The sequence below is a fragment of the Canis lupus genome, chromosome 5 (genome assembly GCF_011100685.1).
Source record: "Canis lupus familiaris isolate Mischka breed German Shepherd chromosome 5, alternate assembly UU_Cfam_GSD_1.0, whole genome shotgun sequence".
Classification (NCBI taxonomy): Eukaryota; Metazoa; Chordata; class Mammalia; order Carnivora; family Canidae; genus Canis; species Canis lupus.
In genome coordinates this window covers 9,043,322-9,062,951 of record NC_049226.1, presented here as the reverse complement: position 1 = coordinate 9,062,951, position 19,630 = coordinate 9,043,322, and the positions used below count along the sequence as shown (strand labels likewise).

General features: G+C 47.5%; 1 protein-coding gene across 6 annotated transcripts in view; it reads right to left on the bottom strand.

Annotated features, from left to right (window-relative positions):
- FEZ1 (fasciculation and elongation protein zeta 1) overlaps positions 1 to 19,630 on the bottom strand; it is a 43,423-nt gene continuing 23,793 nt past the window's right edge. For 4 of the 6 annotated variants that reach the window (XM_038535738.1, XM_038535740.1, XM_038535741.1 and 1 more), the window contains exons 4-10: positions 14,093 to 14,179; positions 12,114 to 12,282; positions 8,661 to 8,932; positions 7,722 to 7,802; positions 6,552 to 6,627; positions 2,422 to 2,487; positions 1 to 352 (exon numbers count right to left, since the gene is read on the bottom strand). In XM_038535738.1, coding sequence (XP_038391666.1) covers positions 336 to 352; positions 2,422 to 2,487; positions 6,552 to 6,627; positions 7,722 to 7,802; positions 8,661 to 8,932; positions 12,114 to 12,282; positions 14,093 to 14,179 — 768 coding nt within the window. In that variant the 3' untranslated portion in view covers positions 1 to 335. The remainder of the gene's footprint in view (positions 353 to 2,421; positions 2,488 to 6,551; positions 6,628 to 7,721; positions 7,803 to 8,660; positions 8,933 to 12,113; positions 12,283 to 14,092; positions 14,180 to 19,630) is intronic. The other 2 variants (XM_038535742.1, XM_038535743.1) reach the window with 2 other exon arrangements.

Here is a 19,630-nt window from a genome sequence, read left to right as displayed (position 1 = left end):
GAATATTAATTAAATGAAGGTTTATTTCAAAATTAGTCTTAGAGTGTAAGCTGTGTTCGAGGGCTGGAGCCAGACTACATAATGCGCGGTGAGAGCGGCCGCCTTCCTCCGACGGCGGAGAGGCCCCCACCGGCCCTGCCCCTCGGTCATGCATCCAATGATCACTAGGACTAGAAGCCAACAGCAAAGGACCCCGCGCGCTTGCTCATGTTTAATCCAGGTTAAGGTATACACGTTTAAATACACGTCGGAGGTTACGTGGTGTCATGCAGTCCCTGTGATAGAATGACTCTTGCTCCGTGACCTCCGCAGCAAGGCTGCCCCCGAGGGCAGGGTTAGGTGGGACAGAGCACTGCAAAGAGAAGGGGAGAGGAGAGAGGTCAAAGCACGCGTGGGGCAGGCCCTGCCAGCGCAGGATGCCCCTGGCCCAGAGGCAGAGAGCCGCCCCCAGGAACCAGGGGACACCTGGGATCACGTGTCTTCCTTCCAGAAGAAGGTATAGATGATCAGGTCTCCGGTGCTCGTCTGCCTGGGTTCAAACCGCGGATCCGGCCTGTGCTAATCCCACGACCTTGGGGAAGTGGCTCCCACCCCTCTGTGCTCTGCCTCTGCCTACCTCACAGGGTGGTTCAGAAGCAAATAGAGAGTGCTCAGTAAATGTTAACTAGTTTTATGAATTCACTGACATTTCCGTGGATCACGGTGGGGAAAGGGGTCCAGCCCTCGGGCTCCCAGACTTTCCAAACCCATTTCCACAAAACTCCTTTGAGAAATTTGCTTTGAAAGCCCTTAAGAGCCAGAAGTTCTTCCCAATGCTGAGCCTGCCATCCTCCTGCAGAAATTCAAGACTAATCTTTCTGATCCTTATGGAAACAATACAACTCTGAGATCCTTAACTGAGATCCGTGAGCCTACTGGAACCGTACCCAGCGTTGTGTGTGTGTGTGGAGCAAAGCTAAATGAAATAAAGGATCCAGACAGCGGATGACTATCAGCGGTGGATACTGTTACGGCCTGAATGTCCGGGTGCCCCCCCAAATTCCCATGTTGAAGCCCTAACCGCCCCATATTTGGAGATGGAGCCTCCAAGGAGGTGAGTTATAGGATGGGGCTCTGCTCTGATAATATTAGTGTCCTTCTAAGAGGAGACACCAGAGAGCTCTAGCGTTCTCCACATGCACACAACGGAGGCCACCTGTGGACACAGCAAGACGGTGGCTCCCCGCAAGCCAAGAAGGGAGCCCTTGCTGGCAACTGGATTTGCTGGCACCTCGATCGTGGACTTCTAGCCTCTGTAACTGTGAGAAAATACATTTCTGTTGTTGAAGCCACCCCATGGTATTTTGTTTTAGCAGCCTGAGCAAACTAATATGATATAAATGTCACACAAAGAACGACAACTGGAGAATATGTGTCTCTTAATGGAAGTTTAGCTCCACCGATAATGTAATGCTTACTGGAGACTGAGTGTGATCAAGCCTCTAGCTCTGCCAGCTAACAGGAAATAAAAAAAAAAATTAAAAAAAAAAGGAAGAATGTATTAAATTAAACCATGAGGACACGACTAACTAGCAGAAGCCAAAACCAGGAAATTCTATGGGGCAAACAGCCTGGTTTCCCCCAAGAAATAAATTTCAAGGGACAAGAGGAAAGGAAGGGGAATACATATATATAAAGAGACTTAGGGGACACCTGGGTGGCTCAGCGGTTAAGCATCTGCCTTCTGCTCAGGGCGTGATCCTGGAGACTGGGGATCGAGTCCCACGTCGGGTTCCATGCAGGGAGCCTGCTTCTCCCTCTGCCTGTTTCTCTGCCTCTCTCTCTCTCTCTCTCTCTCTCTCTGTGTCTCTCATGAATAAATAAATAAAATCTTTTTTTTTAAATAATAATAATATGGAGGGGAGAAGCTGGGTAGGGGTGTAAGTGAACAGAGATCAGCCATGAGTCAATGATCACTGAAGCAGGATGTTGAGCACATGAGAGTTCATTATTCTGGGTACTTGACTCCTACATATGTTAAAAGTTTCCTTAATAAAACAAGTGTTAGGAAAGGATGTAGACTTCAAGCAGCTGAGACTAGTAAAGGCAGCCCCAGGCTCTGTTTCTCCCCACGAAATAGCCTGAACTCCACAGAGCTTTCACAATCAGCCTTGTGCTGGTTTGGCTGCTGCAATGCGGAGTCGCTCTGGTGACTCCAGGGTGAAGGACTCTCCCCTGGCCTCCCGGCAACAAGCAAAGACAAAAACCCGTCCCTGTGAGGGCCTCACAAGCGCCTACTGGTGGCCCCCAGCCCTGCGTGGTCTGGGCGAGCAGGAGGCTTTGAGAAGCCTGCAGAAGGGCAGGTTCCAGGCCTCTGGTGGGAGGCCTGGGCGAGGGGTTGCCAGGGAGCCCTGCACCAGGGGGGCCAGGGGCTGCTCTCACCTTTTAAAATGTAGTCCGTTAGCAAAGTGGGCACCTTCTCATTATCCTCCTTCATGGCAAAGAGAACTAAGGAAGGAGAGAGAGAGAGAGAGAAAGAAAGAAAGAGAGATGAGCTGAGATGCCAGCAGAGCAGAAAGCTCACTTCTAGGCAGACAACCCACCAACCCAGAGTGGGAAATGATTCAAGGAAACCAGACATTCGCTGAGTAAGGAGCAAACGCCTAGAAGCTTCTGTCAAGAAGCATGTCAGCATGCTGGTGGAGTAAAATACATCCAAAAAGTCACAGTGGCTTGTTGGTGACTTTTTCTTTTATCTTTTACTTTTTTTTTTTTTTTTTTTTGCTCATCTATAACCTCCACATGATTTCCTAAGTATATATCTTTAATAAGCATGAAAAGAAATAAAGCAATTTAAAAAAGAATCAGCTTTCAGATGCAATCTAAATATTAAGAATGACAGTCATCACATTACTGAATCACCAGTAAAACTCTCTCTCTCTCTTTTTTCTAAAAATTGTATTTATTTATTCATGAGAGACACAGAGACACAGGCAGAAGGAGAGGCAGGCTCCCTGTGGGGAGCCCGATGTGGGACTTGATCCCAGGACCCCAGGATCACACCCTGAGCTGAAGGCAGATGCTCAACCGCTGAGCCATCCAGGTGCCCCAAAACTCTCTTTAAAGACATTCTATTCATGTAAAGAGACATTAGAAAAATTTCTCTAATTATTATAATATTAAATTATTATTCAAATTTATTCAAAACAAATGAACTTACTTTAACAAATTTTTTTTTTCTATTTTGTGCCCAGTACAGGGCCAGACTTTGTGGAAATGCAAAAGAATTATGGACTCTTAAGGAGCTCGTAGATTTCTCATTGAGACGCTTCATGATTTACACACATATAAGGCAAACAGGAGGGAAGTTACTGAAGCATAAAGGCTTTTTTTATAGAGGTTTTGAAAATAGCTTTTTCTGTTACTAAACGAGGTAGCACTTTCTCATGTTCATAATTCACATTGTGGAAGTCAGCTTTGTGGGATATCCTTTAAGAACGTTTTTGGACTTTACAATATTAAAAAAAAAAAAAAAAAACGAGGGGAGGAGAAAGCCCACCATATAGGATTCTTCATCACAGATTCTTTAAACACGGTGTGTCTATCCCAGGTGGTCTTACCTAGCTCTATGAAAAATGAAGAGAGGGATCTGTGGGCACAAGACATATTTATCAGTAAAGCAAGAAGACTATAGAACATGATGCATTAACTTTTAAATGAATAAATAAATGCTAATATTCATGAAGAAATGCCTGGAAGAATGTGCATGAAACTGTTAAGGGTGGTCACCCCTGGGTGTGAGACCACAGGGGATGTTCCTTTCTACATCATACTTCTGCAGGGTCTGGCTCTCTTCAATGAGCACGAAATGCTTTTTCTGCAAGCAGAGAAAGCAATACAGGTGGGCCGACACAGATAACTGGGGGGAGGCAACCTCAGCCTGGACAGTACCGGGTTCCCCCAGGGGTTTCCATGGCCTAGGTCTCCACTGATCACCCTGTCTCGCTTCAAATCAGGATCATGAAACTTGACTCCAAAGATTGGGAGTGGGTGATGAATGGAGCCTGGGGGGCGTGAGGCAGTGACCAGGTCCAGAGAAAAGCAAGAGCCTGAACCTGAGGCCCTCCAGGTGGTAGTTTTTTTATTTCTACCGTAGTTTCAGATGTGTATTCAAGTCAACCTAACAGGCTGGAAATACCTGATGACTGAACGTGGGCAACACAAAATGCCCAACAAGGAGACCCCAGCAGGGAGCCTGGGGGTGTTCAGTGGGTTAAGCGTCTGCCTTCTGCTCAGGTCATGATCTCAGGGGCCCTGCTCATCGGGGAGTCTGCTTCTGCTCCTTGCCCTGCTCAAGTGTGCTCTCTCCCCCTCTCAAAAAAATAAATCAATAAAATAAAAAGTACGGGGAAACGCCTGGATGGCTCAATGGTTGAGCATCTGCCTTCGGCTCAGGGCATGATCCTGGGGTCCTGGGATCGAGTTCCACATTGGGTTCCCTGCAGGGAAACTGCCTCTCCCTCTACCTGTGTCTCTTCCTCTCTCTCTGTGTCTCTCCTGAATAAATAAATAAATCTTTAAAAAACAGAAGAGGAAGAAAAAGAAGACAGCTGTAAAAATGCAATCCTTGCATTCAGCCAACATGTGTCTTAAGTTCACTCCCCAAATCCAAAAGGTATAGGAGTTGTCCGGTCCCAAGACCTGGTCTGGGGCCTATGTCCTTAGTTCAGGAGTCAAGAGGAGACATTCACAAATCCATACGACGATTTGCCCAGAAAAAAAAAAGAGAGAGAGAGAGAGCTTTTATAACCTGCAGCTGAATTCACATGCAGGAAAGACCCTTCTTTCTTTTAAAAGGAATAAAATATTGGATTGTGGTGTACCCACATGATAGAAGAGAGAGCCATAAAAAGAATGTTAACCAAATGTTAACTGATAGGAGTAAAATCATGATACAAAATTTTATAGCCAGTATAATCCCGAGTATGTGGAGAAGACATAAAACATTATGGCTGAAAACACCAAAATAGTAACCACTGTGGAGGGGACAATGAATTATTTATTTTCTTTTGTTCACTGTTCTGTATTTCCAAACTATTCTAAATGATGGATACACTCCAATTAAAATTTTTTAAAACGAACTGGGAAACATGTAAATAAACCCACTGTTTCTTAATTAAAATGAAAGGATTTTGCGCTGAATTCCTGAATGGGTATCTGTACTAAATTTATAGCTCTTCTTTTAAAAAAAAAAAAAAACATGATAGAGTACTTTATATGTATCAACCTCCATAATCTGTCCAAATTATTTTCCAACTGCTTACTACTTGTGAAAACACAAACACCTATAAATGTCAGTTCGCTTCTGGCTGTTCCCTTGGACAAAAAAAAAAAATCTGAGTGCATATTTATGCAAAGAAAGGAGTTGAAAATGAGTGACGAGGAAGCCAATGTACTTTGAATTTAAAATTCCAGATTCTCAAGGACGCGGTATCCCTGGATGTAGGCAGGGTTTGTTTACCAGAACCGCCTGCTTTGGTTCTTCAAATTGATAAAAATGAAAATGTTTGGTCACCTTTATAGCACGGGGGGGGGGGGGGGGGGGGGGGCGGGGAGCTTGGGGACACTTGCAGGTATCTATCCTCAGCTGAACAGAAGAAACTCCTCTTGCCCCTCCTCCCCCCGGGGTATCCAGTGGCCCTGCGCTGGCCCCCAGCTCAAGCCACTGCCTCCGAGGCAGGGTGACGCTGGGCTGGGTGGCCCGGTTACTATGTCACTCAGTGAGGCACTCGGTTGCCAGGGAGATGGGCGTTCTTGGGATTCACTGAGCTGCCACGCCACCTCGCCACCTCGGCCTAGGATTTTTCTCTTCCTAAAAGATGCAGGCTGACACTGATGGCTAATACCATGTGCCCCGAGCCCTTGGGGCGTTGTTGTGTTTGATGTATGTAAAGAGATTTTGCCTACAAAAGGCTCTTTATCACACATTGGTTCCTCCCGTAGCTCAGGGTGTTGATTAATATTTGACAATAGAGCAGAGAAGAGGAGGCAGTCAGTTCCTGGAAGGAAGACTGTTCTTTCCAATCAGGCTCACTCACCCGCCACCGCCACTGCCACTGAAGAAGAAACCTTGCTTCTCCTTAAAAATGCAGACCAAGCCCCCTGCTGCGGGGCCATGAGGTGGGACAAAGCAAACCTCAAGTTGCCGCCAGAAGGACAGACAAGGCAGAGAAGGCGAGGCTTTGAGGCCTGCTGGGGAGCCAGGGCCTGCACACCAGTCCTGCCCCCACCTGCCGCCGACCCCTCTCCCCAGCTCATTCCTTCCTGGCAAAGCTCTGCCCTTTACAGGGAACCAGGGAGCAAACAAGACAGCTCTGGGTGCCACTACAGAGGACTTTGGCTTTGTCCCCTGTAGGGGAACGTGATGCACAGGCTGACCCAGCTAACGCTGCTCTTGGGGAAACCTGAGGCCTCAGACCCCAGGGGTACCTCTTGCAGCGGGGCAGGCAGGCAGGCAGGGAGGGAGGGAGGGAAACGAGCAGCCCATCTCGCTGGGGATGACAGGAACTCACTGTTTGTCAGCATCTGGAGATCTTCCACCGACGGGGGCAAGGCTTTCTTCTCGTAAGGGATGACCGTGTTCAGATACTACGAGACAAACACGGCACACAGGCCTTCAGACACAAGCACGGCCCCTCTGCGGTAAGATCCGTCGGCCATCCGCATGCGGACTGTGATTTTGCCTAACAAACATGCTCCCCGAAGGCGACACTCAGTGACACCCACGATCCTCTGCACAGCGCTGCTTCAGGACCCCTAGGACCCCTTCCCTGTCTCTGGGGGACATCTCTAAAACTAAGACTTAACCCTATTAGCCCTCCCTTCCATACAATACACTCTTCGGATGCTTAGAAGCTTGGGGATATTTAGGAGTCCTGGTGAGCTGTGCCTCCTTCAGGCTGAGCGCAGGGAACATTTCAAGGGGAGATGGTACTTCCTTATCCTGTGCCGGGTGATACGAAATCCAAGGGTCTCCCTTTTGTCAAAAATGACAGGGGAGAGAACCTCGACCCCGCCCTCGGTCTTGGACGTTGGGTTTGCTCCCTCTGCTGGATATGAGGTGCTTATACAAATAGATCATCCCCCCCAGAACAGGGTACCAGAGAGATCCTGGAGGTTGTGGGGGACCCTGGGGGGCTGAGGGTGAAGAGCCCCAGACCCAAAGGCCAAAGACATATGTTTGGCCCCTCGAGGTGTGGCCTTGAGAGGAGACCTAATCCCTCTGGGGTCTTAGCTCTCACCCCTGCAAAATGTGGCAATTGGGCCAGATGTTCCCCAAATCACTTCCCATGTTGCGGTGCTAGAATGCCAGCCCTTAGGATCCAGCTATGAATGTGTCTAACACACGCATACAACCAGGTAACTTAGTCCACGATCTCAAACGCATCCATTTATGCACATGCCTGTTCTATCAGGTTACGCCCTTTGGTGAGGGCAGGGCCAGGACCCACTCATCTTTGAACCTGAGGGCTTGGCAGCCGCTCAAAAAAGAAATTAAAAAAAGAAAAAAGTTCACCCTTTAAAAGACACTGTGTGTCCCTCCCTAAGAGTGCAAGAAGGTGCTAAGACCTCTCTGCCCGAGGGCTGGGATAATCCCAGGGGATCGCCACGTCCCGTTCTGCGGGGGAAGCCAGGTGGCAAGGGGCCCAGAGGGTTTCTGGGAGCCGGGGAACTGCTCATACCTGTTTGTCCGTTCCTGAGGAGCCGAAGGTCTGGCGGATGCCGCTCTGCAGAATGTTGGAGATGCCTTCCACGCTGAAGCGCTGCGGAGAGTGGGGGGTGCTCAAGAACAAGTGCTTCCCGCCCCATCGTCATCACCCCCTGGGGACTTCGGTGTCCTCCCTAAGCTACCCAGACCCACGGCTACCACCGGGTCCCAGATAACACCCGGTCTAAAACATAGGCCAACACGGAAGCCTGAGCTTTGCAAGAACCAGCTGTTGAGTCTCAAAGACTCTTTAACTCCGTCATCCCTCAGGGCAGCGGGTGGCCCCTGCACATCCCTGGTTTCCTCATTCCAGCTTCCAGGTGTACAGAGAATAAAGCAGGATGGTCCACCTGGGGCAGATGACGCCACAAGCATCTTAGGGAGGAGAACACAACGTCCGCAGAGCTACTGTCCTTATCCGGGAAGCCTTTCCCAGAATGCACAAGCCTCGGCCTGAATCAGTAGGTCTGGGACAGGGCCCAGGCCAAGGTATTTTGCAAAAGCTCCTTGGATGATTCCCCTGAGCCTCCCTGACCGAGAACCGCTGGTTGGAACCCTGTCAACATACCAGTAAGGCGTCAGAGTTTTCAATCCTGAGACACCCCACCGACACCTGGAGGAGGTGAGGCAGGACTGGGAGCAGGGGGATTCTGACCCCGAGTCTCAGGGCTCATCACCCCTCTTTCCAAGGGCTTGCCTCGGGAGCACATGCCACAGGCAAGGATTTTCCGATGTCCGCGACCCGTCTCCCCAGCTAGACCGAGGTCCTCGAGGGGAGTAAAGGAGACGGGGTGCCTTCTCCGTCGTCAGGGCCCTAGTGCGTGCCCGGGTCCTGCTTGCAGTCACCGCTCGGTCCCCGTCTTGCCAGTGCCGGGCCCCACGCGCCCCCTCTCCCCGCTGGGGGCTCACGTACCTTGAGAGGCATCTGGCTTCCCTTCTCTATCCGGCTGCTCTGCAGGCTCAGACCTTTCTCTTTCCGCCTCTTCTTCATCAGCTCCCGCTGCTCCTTCTGCTTGTTCTGAACCTCGATGAGCACCGTGATGAAGGAGTTCTTCACCTCCTTCTCAAACTCCAGCTCGTCCCGGCGGGCCAGCTGCTGCACCAGCTCCTCCGAGAAGTCCCGGATGGCGCCCTCCACCTGGTCCAGCAGCTCGGTCAGCTCCGACCCCGACAGGTGCCTCAGGCCTGCGGGGGCAGACGGCCCGCGGGTGACGGCTGCGTCCCAGCCACGGCCCACGCCCACCCAGCGGCTCCCGGGCGCTGCCCAGGGCTCCCTGCACCCCAGCTCCTTACGGGGCGGGAATTCAGGGCCGTGCCGGGAAGGAAGGGGCCCGTGTGCCAGCAGCAAAGTGAACACTGCTCTTGGGGAAACAAAGAGGGAAAAGGAAACAGCCCCCAGGGGGGCCCGTGGACCCTGTTCACAAAACTGTGCATAGACAGACGTGTGGCTTTGTGATCCCGGAGTCCTCCTCCTATTTTTCCCCTGTTCCTATGAGATCCCTAGTGCGAAGCAGGTGAAGGATCAGGGGGAGAAAACATTAAGAGGAGGTTTCTGGCATGTGTGCTGAGAGCAGTAGAAAGGTGGTGTGTGTCCCAAGAACAGAGCAAGATACACCCGGCCAGCAAAACAAGCACAGGGATCCAAGGCCCTCTGCACCCCTGTGGCCCTGGGTGGCGGGTGCAGATATTAGGGAATATAGGAAACATGTGGCCGGCTGGCTACAAATATTAAAAAATGCAAAAAAAAAAAAAAAAAAAAAAAAAAAAAAAAAAAAAAACAAATATTAAAAAATGCACCCCAGGGCAGCCCCGGTGGGTCAGTGGTTGAGCGCCACCTTCAGCCCAGGGCCTGATCCTGGAGAACGGGGATCAAGTACCTCGTCGGGCTCCCTGCATGGAGCCTGCTTCATCCTGCACCATTATCCCTCCAGACTGATGGCTTTTGTACTCAATTTTGCCCTCACTGTGTCACATCTTTTCCTATGTCTCTGCTTGTGTCTCTGCCTCTCTCTCTCTCTCTTTCTCTCTCATGAATAAATAAATAAAAATCTTTTTTTAAAAAATGCAATAAATAAATAAATAAATGCACCCTGGAGGAACCCCTGGATGGCTCAGTGGTTGAGCGTCTGCTTTGGCTCAGGTTGTGATCCTGGGACTGAGTCCCATATCGGGTTCCCTGCAGGGAGCCTGCTCCACCCTCTGCCTATGTCTCTGTATCTCTCATGAATAAATAAATAAAATCTTAAAAAAAAATGCACCATGGCTAGTTGGTACAGAGTCTGCCATTAGAGAAAAGGAAAGGGAACCTGAGATGCTGCAATACAGAGGACTGTATCTTAAGTTTTTGTCCCTTAAGATTTCTTCACTGAAAATAGATCAGGGTGGGGGGAGTGTGTCCTGTTGGCTCTGTTTGTAGAGCATGCAACTCTCGGTCCCAAGATTCGGAGTTCAAGCCCCAGGCTGGGCAGAGAGCCTACTTACAAAAAAAAAAAAAAAAAAATTGACTGGAATGGGGGTTTGGGTGGAACATCTTTTCAAATTGGTCCCTAACATCTTTTGTTTTTGCCCCAGAATCCGTTTTGCTTTTCTGTTCTGTTTCTGCTGTGGCCTGTGGATGTGCTGACTCGGTTCGACCTCCTCCTTTATTCTGCTCTTTGGAGCTGTCCTCCTCCTTCTGCGTTTGCCATTTCACTGTACACTTCAGCTGTTTTCCGGAGTCTTCCGCCGAGCGCAGCTATGTTTGGGGCCTTTGTGTGGCTGAGAACGGCCTGAATGCAGCTCCGCAGCCAAATCTGCCCCATCATTCCGAGCACATTCCTTCTGCTTTTGCCCTCGCCCAGCCTCTACTCCCTTAGGGCCACAGGGTCTCATTTTCAGGACACATTTCCTCAGATCAGGCCTCGATTTTTACCACCACTCTATCTGGACCTTGACACCTACCCAGCCCTCCTTCCCTTGGCGGCGAGCGCGGGCCCCTCCTGCAGCATGGGCACCATTATCCCTCCAGACTGATGGCTTTTGTACTCAATTTTGCCTTTACCGTGTCACATCTTTTCATTTCACGCCTCATCCACCTCTTTCTTTGCGTGATCATAATTACCATGAACCTGTGTCAGAGAGCTAACACGACACAGATCAGGAGTGTGGGATTCTGGAGTGAACCTGCCCCGCTTCACATGTGGGCTCCACCCCTCACCACCTGGATGTGGTGTCAGGGCAGATACAAAAAAAAATAGGAGGCTTGGCTCTCCCTGCTGAAAATAAGGACAGCAAGTTTCTCTCCCCTTCACCTGCCTGTTCTTTGTGAACACCCTCCTCTGTCCTTTGCAGATGGACGCCAATCATTTTAATGGCAAAATAAGCCTCTTGTCAGCCTCGGGACTCAGGAATGTTTCCTCAAGCACCCGGGAGTCACAGCTTGGAAAAGTAATCATCGAGGAAGATGACAGGCCCCTAACTAGTCCCCCTTCTCCAGATTGCTAAACCGATTTAATGAAATGGGTTGTATCCACTTAGCTGCAGACGAGAGTAGGATTTCTTTCTGGCTTTGCAATCCCTTTAGCGACTTGCCTGTGATGGGCGCTCGGTTCTGGCTTAATGCTTATTCAATAGTAAAATTGTTCTCTTTCTCTTCTCCTTCTGTGGAGAGGTTTTCTGGGTGGGGAGGAGATTTTGTTTTTTGTTTGTTTGTTTTATTTTTTTAAGATTTTATTTATTTATTCATGAAAGACACAGAGAGAGAGAGAGAGAGAGAGAGAGACACAGGCAGAGGGAGAAGTAGGCTCCATGCAGGAAGCCCAACCCAGGACTCTATCCCGGGTCCCTGGGATCATGCCCTGGGCTGAAGGCAGTGCTAAACTGCTAAGCCACTCAGGCTGCCCTAGATTTTGTTTTTAATTATATTTCCCCTAATAGTGGCATCGAACAAGTCACTTAGCCTCTCAGCATACTCAATTACCCCAATCCTAATGGAGTTGGTGTGGGGATGAAATGAGATTATGCACAGAAATTCTTTGAACAGGGTCTGGCACGTAGCAGGCATTCCAAAAATATCAGCTCTCGTGATTATTACCTTTTTTGTTGATTTTATGGTAGTATCATTTTGGACAGCGGGTTTCCGATTTCTTCTACTTAATCTGCTTTAGTCTTGTTCTTTGGTTAGTTTTACCATTTTGATTTTGCTCGATTGCCTTTCCCCCATCCCACCCCCCAAAATTGCTAACTTCTGTCCTGACACCCAGTTGGAAAGGCATTGCCAACTCCCTGGATTTGAGGTCCTATTAGCTACATGGGAAGCCTGTGCCCACGGCCTGGCCTGCAGGCAGCAGTGTTCATCGTTGGCACACCCACCTGCCAGGCCCCTCACCTTCGTAGGACCAGTTGTTGTTGAAGGTCTGGGTCAAGGCCTGCATCTCCTGCAGGAGGACCGAGTCTGCCTGGGAGGAGGTTTCTCCCTCATCCTCCTCTTCTAGAACCTCCTCTTCTTCCTCAGGGTCTGGGGAGTTCTGCATCATTTCTTCAATCTCCTCAATCACCTGAAGAAGGTACGCAAGAGAATGCTAACTCTGTTCTCTGCTGGAGGAACATTCCAGCTCGAATTTTGATCAGTTAAGGGTGTTTCTACATTGCTGCCTGTAAAATTCCTAAAGCAATATTGTTATTTAATACATATTGAACAATAATAAAAATAGATCTGACCAAAGGCTTCCATACACTCTTTCGTTAATGTAAGGTACTCTTTCATGTGCAATCTCTTCCAAGAACACCATTTAGACGAGTGCTTTATAGAAAATAAACTCCTCTTTCGGGAAACAAAGCAGAGCTGCCTAGAAGGGAACATTTACTTCAATCTGCTGAGCACTTCATTTCTAAGTGGGAAAGTACTTTATCCACCCAATTTTAACACAAAACCCAGTCCATTAATTGCTCACAGTGCTTACGCTGTTCCTAGAACAACTCAAAATGGGGAGACTTTTTTATGTAGAGGAAATTTCTCCAGAAGTCACCTAGATAGAAACTAAAGCTGCCCAGCCACCAGAGCAAACCAGGATGAGAAAATAACAAAAGGATAGGTAGGGTCTGGAGAGCAGGAAAGAGCTGAGAAACCCAGCCATAATCTAGACTCTTAATACAGATCAGCCCCTAGAAGAGAGAGCTAAATCAGAGGACTGCCAGAGGAATATGGGCAAGCTGCTCCGTTCATTAATTGTTTACACATAAAGAAAATGGAAGAGGCAAAGATAGCATGAAAGGCATCCGCAGATGGGTCTGGTCACGACCGGGCACGCATACATTTGTCTGTCCTCGATTCTGTGATGGATTCAGGCTCCAGACCAATGGGCTGTGCTCTCCCTGAGGCAGCCTTTTCTTCCCGTTAGCTGGACCAAGGACGAGCGGACTGAGGGTAACCACCTCGAGAATTTCTCTTTTAATCCCACCCCGTCTCACCTCCACTCAGCAAATTTAGGGGATATTTAGTCTTTGCTTACCGACAGCCTTTATAAAATGCAAGCCAATGACAAACCCCCTTTACAATTTTATGGTTGAGTTTCTCCTTCTCCCAGAGTACTTATCACTGACTTTGAATTACTGAATTGTTTCTTTACAATTCACAAGAATAACTGTTAGCCCCAATTCTCTTCCTATCTGGTGCCCTCCAATCTCTTGATCCTTACCTGTTTACATCTATCTGCATTTTTATCACAGATAGGAAAGAGTTCCTTTTGCTGAAAAGCACTTTCTGGCACCAAAGGCTCCTGGTGGAGCTTTTTCAGAACTACTTTGTCAACAGTGTGTATGGTGCCTGTCCCCCAAGTAATAAATGACTCAAGCCAAAATATAACTAATTCAATCAAATGTCAAACACTACCTTTTTTTTTTTAAACAAAGACACAACTGTCTGTTAAGACTCCTTCTAGAAGGCTCGACATTTTAGGTGTTCTACGAAATATGAGAAAATACTCATCATACAACAGTCACTTCTATTTTTGCAAGAATATGTGTTTGGGATCTTTTATTTAAGCGTCTTGACTCTTAATGAGATTGTACTCAGAGGCTTAGCAAGAAGCAAAGCCAGTCAACACTGGGCCTCTTTCTGGCTGTAATCAAACACAAACCCCACCCAACCCAAGGGTCAGGAATTATGTTCCCTATTTACTGCAGGTGGGTAAACTGAGACAGAGAGAGAAATGAAATCCCTGCTCAAAGACACTAGGAGTCATCGACACAGCCACGGCGAGACCATGTATTTTTCTTCTGCTTTAAATGGACATGACAAGTATGTACTTAAACTTTTTCTTGATCCAAAGAACAAAAAGTCCCAAGAACCAAGAGAAATATTCATACCTGATCTGCTGTGAGTAGAGGCTCCTCATTGATACCAGAATCATGTTCACTCTTCTCATTGAACTCTTCCTCTTCTTTCTCATGGATCTGAAGGGGGGGTGGGGGGTGGAATTCTGATTGATCATCAGCAGAACTAGGGTTCTGTTTACTGTCTGGTCTCTAGAACAGAGGACGCAGACTGAGAGGCCCCTCCGGCCATCCACTGTGTGACGAGGGAATCTGAAGAGATGCCCAGAGTTTCATCAAATTTCAAACACACCCTTTCTGTGCAACATGCATCCCTGAGTCCAGCGCCGTCGAAAAGGACAATGAGGGATGTCTGACTCAAAGGGAGGAGCACTGCTCTTTAACCCACAGGTAGATTGTCCCTGCATGAACAAGGAGCCTTGTCAAGGTGAGTGATGCCACAACCACTTCCTGCAGCAAAGGCACTCTTATTTATACAAGGAGTTTCAATCCGGGCTCCCCCAGATTGAAACAACTTCCTCTGGGGGTTGTTTCCAGAGTTAGTTGTCTGAGGCATTTTAAGGGGTACGCTGTTCTGGTTCAGAAAGTTAAGCTTTTAGAACTTGATGCAATGCCATCCTGTGACTGGAATCTAGGCAGGGTGTCACAGCTGCTAAGGATGCAGTGAATCCACACGGGACGTGCCACAGAACCACCTGACCACACGAATAGAAGCACACACCAAACAACAAAAAACATAGAAACATGTGCCCTGTTCCTCCAAAATTCCACAATACCAAGTAAAATTCTGAAAGTTCACAACCACTAAGAGTCTAGATGTTGAAATCCACCAAGATAGTCACAGCATATCTGGCTTTACTAATCACATCCCTAACGGCCACAGTCTGGCATTTATGTTCAAATCCGGCACAAAATAAACCACTAAACCACCTAACCCTTTGCCTATGTCCAGAAGTCTACTTAGAAAGTCCTCTGGGGGCTGGCAAAGAGTGCCTCCAGGAAATCTTGCTGCAGAGACACCTCTCATCCAGGAATCAAGTTTTACGTGCTCCTCGATAGCTGGCATGCTGATCTGCCTCCTTCCCGGAGATTACACTTCCCCTGCTCCAATAGAAAACACCCAGTTTCATCCCAAGCAATCATGTCAGAGATAATCTGTCCTCAGAAACATCTCCCCTATTCCTTGAGCCCCACCTTGGCAAACTCCCCTGACGAAACACATCACCTTCTATCTACGTTTGCTTAAAACCAGGACTATGTCATTAAAAAATTAATCAAATGTATCTCAAATGCCATCTGCGCTCACCCTGGATAAGGGGTAGGGCAGGGAGGTAAGGGGATCATTTGAGGGGCTTGTGTGCCAGATGGCGACATCTATTTCTGCTGGCGAACCCATATGCTCCTCTCTCCGCCAAGTCTACCACCTGTGGTAGCAGCCTGGCTTCCGCACATCCCGCTCTACAGAGTGAAGCTCTTGAAGCCACAGTTTGTTCACAACCACACTCCTAGGGCAAACCTTCTCAGGGCCAGAAAGGCCTGTGCTGGAAGTTAGGCTCACCCTGGGAAACAGAGTTGTTTTCTGTTTGGATTCTTTTTTATAAGCGAGTGTTAAGTCTATAACCAGATTTTTTTTTTTTTTTGACAGTAAGTCTATTCTAAAAATGGAAGGTTTACGTTTTCTGAGATATGGCTAATTTTCACTGGCTGTTAATAGTGCATCGTTGAGCTAAGCCATCTCCCTTCACGAGGACTTCCGTCTGAGTTCCAGGCTGAAGGTGGAGAGGGAGGTTCTAGTTTAAATGTTAGTGCACCTGAGTAGTGGCATGGATGTCTCTTGGAGGGAGCTTTCTCTTGTCTCCCCGTCTCTGGCACAAAGCTGACAGGTCTCATTTGTCAGGCTTAGGTAAAAAGAGATCTGAAAATCAACTATAATCAATGACAAGTGGGCAGCCGGGGTGGCTCAGCGGTTTAGTGCCACCTGCAGCCCAGGGTGTGATCCTGGAGACCCAGGATCGAGTCTCACATCGGGCTCCCTGCCTGGAGCCTGCTTCTCCCTCTGCCTATGTCTTTGCCTCTCTCTCTATGTTTCTCATGAATAAATAAATAAAATCTTTAAAAAAAAAAAATGACAAGTTACTCTGAGTTCCTAGTATTGTGGGAAGTGCACCTACGCCACATTTTCTCAGACCTCAGAAGTCTGCCATTAAAAAGTAAAATGAAAGGAGAAGCAAACACAAAAGTATCTGCAGAAAGCCCTGGCTCCTCCGCTCTCCCGTGTGTGAATGATTCCCTGCCTCTGCTTCCACGACATCGGCCTCCTCCCTGGCCTTCCTCCTCCCTTTTGGCTCTCATGCTCCCATCCTTCCCCACCCTCTCTAGGGCTTGTCCCCCATTTTCCCCCAGTCCTAGCAGATTCTGTTCCACTCTAATAGTTTCTGTCACTTCTCAATGAGCCCTCTTTCCTTGCAAATTTACAGAATCCCTACCTGCCCTTCGTTACGAGGACAATATCTTGTGCAGAGGGTAAAGCAGGGTGAGGACTAACAGGACAAAAAAAAAGAGTTTTGAGAAATGATGGCACTTATGTATACGGGTAGGATCACGTGAGTTCCACACACACATGCACATGGAGGAGTACATTACACTTTTATTCTTAACATAGGACAGAGACCTAGAAATCGCTATGGGGAGTTCCTTTAGCCTCTGGTGTAACAATGGGAAGGCCAAAGCCACAAACAACCCTCAGGCCAGGTCATCTGGGGCTGAGTTTCTGCAGAGACTAAAACTCAAGTTGTTTCCATACTGTAGAAGTTGAACTATGGCTCTTCCAAGAAAAATCACTCTTCCAAGTGACTTCTTTCCAGAACGGAGAAAAGAAGACCTCAAGCCAGGAAAGGTCTGGCCATCCTTCTCAGCAAGCTGTTTCTTCCTCCTGCTCTCAGTAAAGGCTGTGCCCTTAAAGCCATAATGTGGTAGCTTAAAGCCTGACAGTTAATGCAGGGAACCTTCCCTGGAGCCTAGAATGCTGCTAAATCTTGCCGCACAGTAGTCTGAGCGAGGACTCCAATGACACTGAGTCCTTGTGCTCAATAGTGACTATTAGCCAGTGTCTCTTGGCAGAGCAATCCAGATGATTCTATTCACAATAAAGGGAGTCTCTACTGCATTATATTTCCCTGCCCTTATCACAATTGTTCCACATAGGTGGTTGCCTTTCGACCAGAATTAGAGAACAAAGATCTATTTTCACCTTCCGTGAAAAAAAAAATCAACATGCACCAGCCCAAGGAAAGGACAGCTACATCCTTTCATGCTTGTGAACAACCAGGAAACATCTGTGTGGGGTTAAGTCAATGCCTCTGAATCCCCACGGTGAGATGCACCAGAGCACAGCAAACAGCATGTAGACAACAGACGTTTCTTGAAAGAATTAATGAACAAGGAGGAATGGTAACACTATCACCTCATATAGTCAATCCACCACCAAATACAACTTAGCTGCTTCATTACCTGGAAAACAGAAGGGCGGAATGCACTGTCCTGAACTGTCTTTCCTCTTGTCCAAGACAACCACCACCTGCTATTAATTACAGTCATAGGGACGAAAGAGACCATCTTTTATATCAGTCAGGAACAGAATACTTATTAGTTGAAAAACCCAATAAATGTGGAGAACTGTAAATAATGATACTACTATATAGCTTAAGCATATTATTTTGACCTAAAAATGTAAACATATACTTATTTTTTCCCCAAGCTCCTAAAGTAAGGCCAACACCTTATTCTCCATGATAGGTCTTTGAGTAGAGGTTCCACATTGTCTTTCTTCTTTCATCAACACTAGAACACAATTTTATTTTTAATTAATTTATTTATTTGAGGAAAGAGACAAAGAGAGCATGAGCAGGAGGGGCAAAGGGAGAAACTCAAGCAGACTCCATGCTGTGTAGCCCAACCCTGGGCTCAATCTCACAACCCTGAGATCATGACCTGAGCCGAAATCAAGATTTAGAAACGTAACTGACTGCAGCACCCAGGCACCCTAGAACACATTTTTTTTTAATGGTCTCCCGTTTCCTTTTATTTTTTTTTTTAATAGCAGAAGGAAGACACATAGGAGATTGAGCACACACATTTATCTCCTCTTCCTCCTGATACCCTACTAAAGTGAGTGCAAAAGGGCCAAAAGGGAATATTGCACAGGTACAAAATGAACCCAAGGAAAGACAACAGCAAACAAGATGCTAGAAAGCAGATGTTTAGCTAGTAGCCTAGAGGGTTTAAGCCCAATGAGAGGAAGCTTCCCAAAGTATGTGCTTTCACTCCAAAAATGATGAAAGGCTCTGGAATTGGAGACTTCGAGGGGCACGGGGAAGTGGGGCTGTAAAAGGAAGGATCTGCCAGGATTCTTCATAAGAGCAGTGAAACCCCAGGTTTCTTCTCCTGTCCCACGTAGAGAGGCAACTACTGCCCTCTCACCATCAAAAGAAGTGGAGATTTCACTCTTGAGCTAAGGAAGACCTGGACTCAAGAGACACCAGGCCACCTGTAAGCTGGGGAAAGGGATCTTACCCAAAACAGAGGGATTAAGTGTAAGTCTACATACTCACCAGAGACCCTCAGCCTCCTGCCCTGATTAGGCTCCAAGGATGCTGGCAGTCAGGCTTATGCTCCTCAAGCAAAACACTGGAGGAATTCACTTAGTGGTCAGTACATTTCTGTTACACACCCAAGAAAAAAGATCTATAGATACATGCTAATATTTGGAGTCTCCAAACAAATGACCAGGTCCTTACTGATTGCTACAGTGGAGACTAGCAAGAGACAAGCCCTGCCCTCACAGGAAAAGCTCTGGGAGTCTAGTCTCACTTTTAAATATGCCCAAGGATTGCCAAATATTTGCAGATAATCCCCAACATGAAAACAGGGACTAAAACAAATACAAAGGAAAGGTAAATCAAAAGCAATACAGAGGGCAGAAGAAACTCCTTCCTATCACTGCTGCCCTCACAGGAACACCAAGAAAATATTACTTCCTTAAAACAGGCTTATTGGGGCACCTGGGTGGCTCAAGTGCTTAAGCAATCTGCCTTCACATTCAGGGCATGATCCTGGGGTCCTGGGATCAAGTCCCACATCGGGCTCCCTGCATGGATGGAGCCTGCTCCTCCCTCTGCCTATATCTCTGCCTCTCTCTCTGCATCTCTCATGAATAAATAAAATCTTTAAAAAAAATAGCTTGTTTAGTAGAATTAATTTTTTTAAACAATTTTTTAAAACAAGAAAGAGTTCTTACAAATTAAAATTATGGGGACTCCTGAATAGCTCAATCAGTTAAGCATCTGCCTTCAGTTAGGGTCAGATCATGATCCCAGGGTCCTGGGATCCAGCCCCATATTGGGCTCTCTGCTCAGTGAGGAGCCTGCTTCTCCCTCTCCCTCTGCCTGCCACTCCTCCTGCTTGTTCACTCGCTCTCTCTTCCTCTCTCTTAAATAAATAAATTATTTTTAAAAACAAAAAAAGAAATTTAAATTATGGTAGCAAAACCTATTTTCAATAGAAGAATTGAAG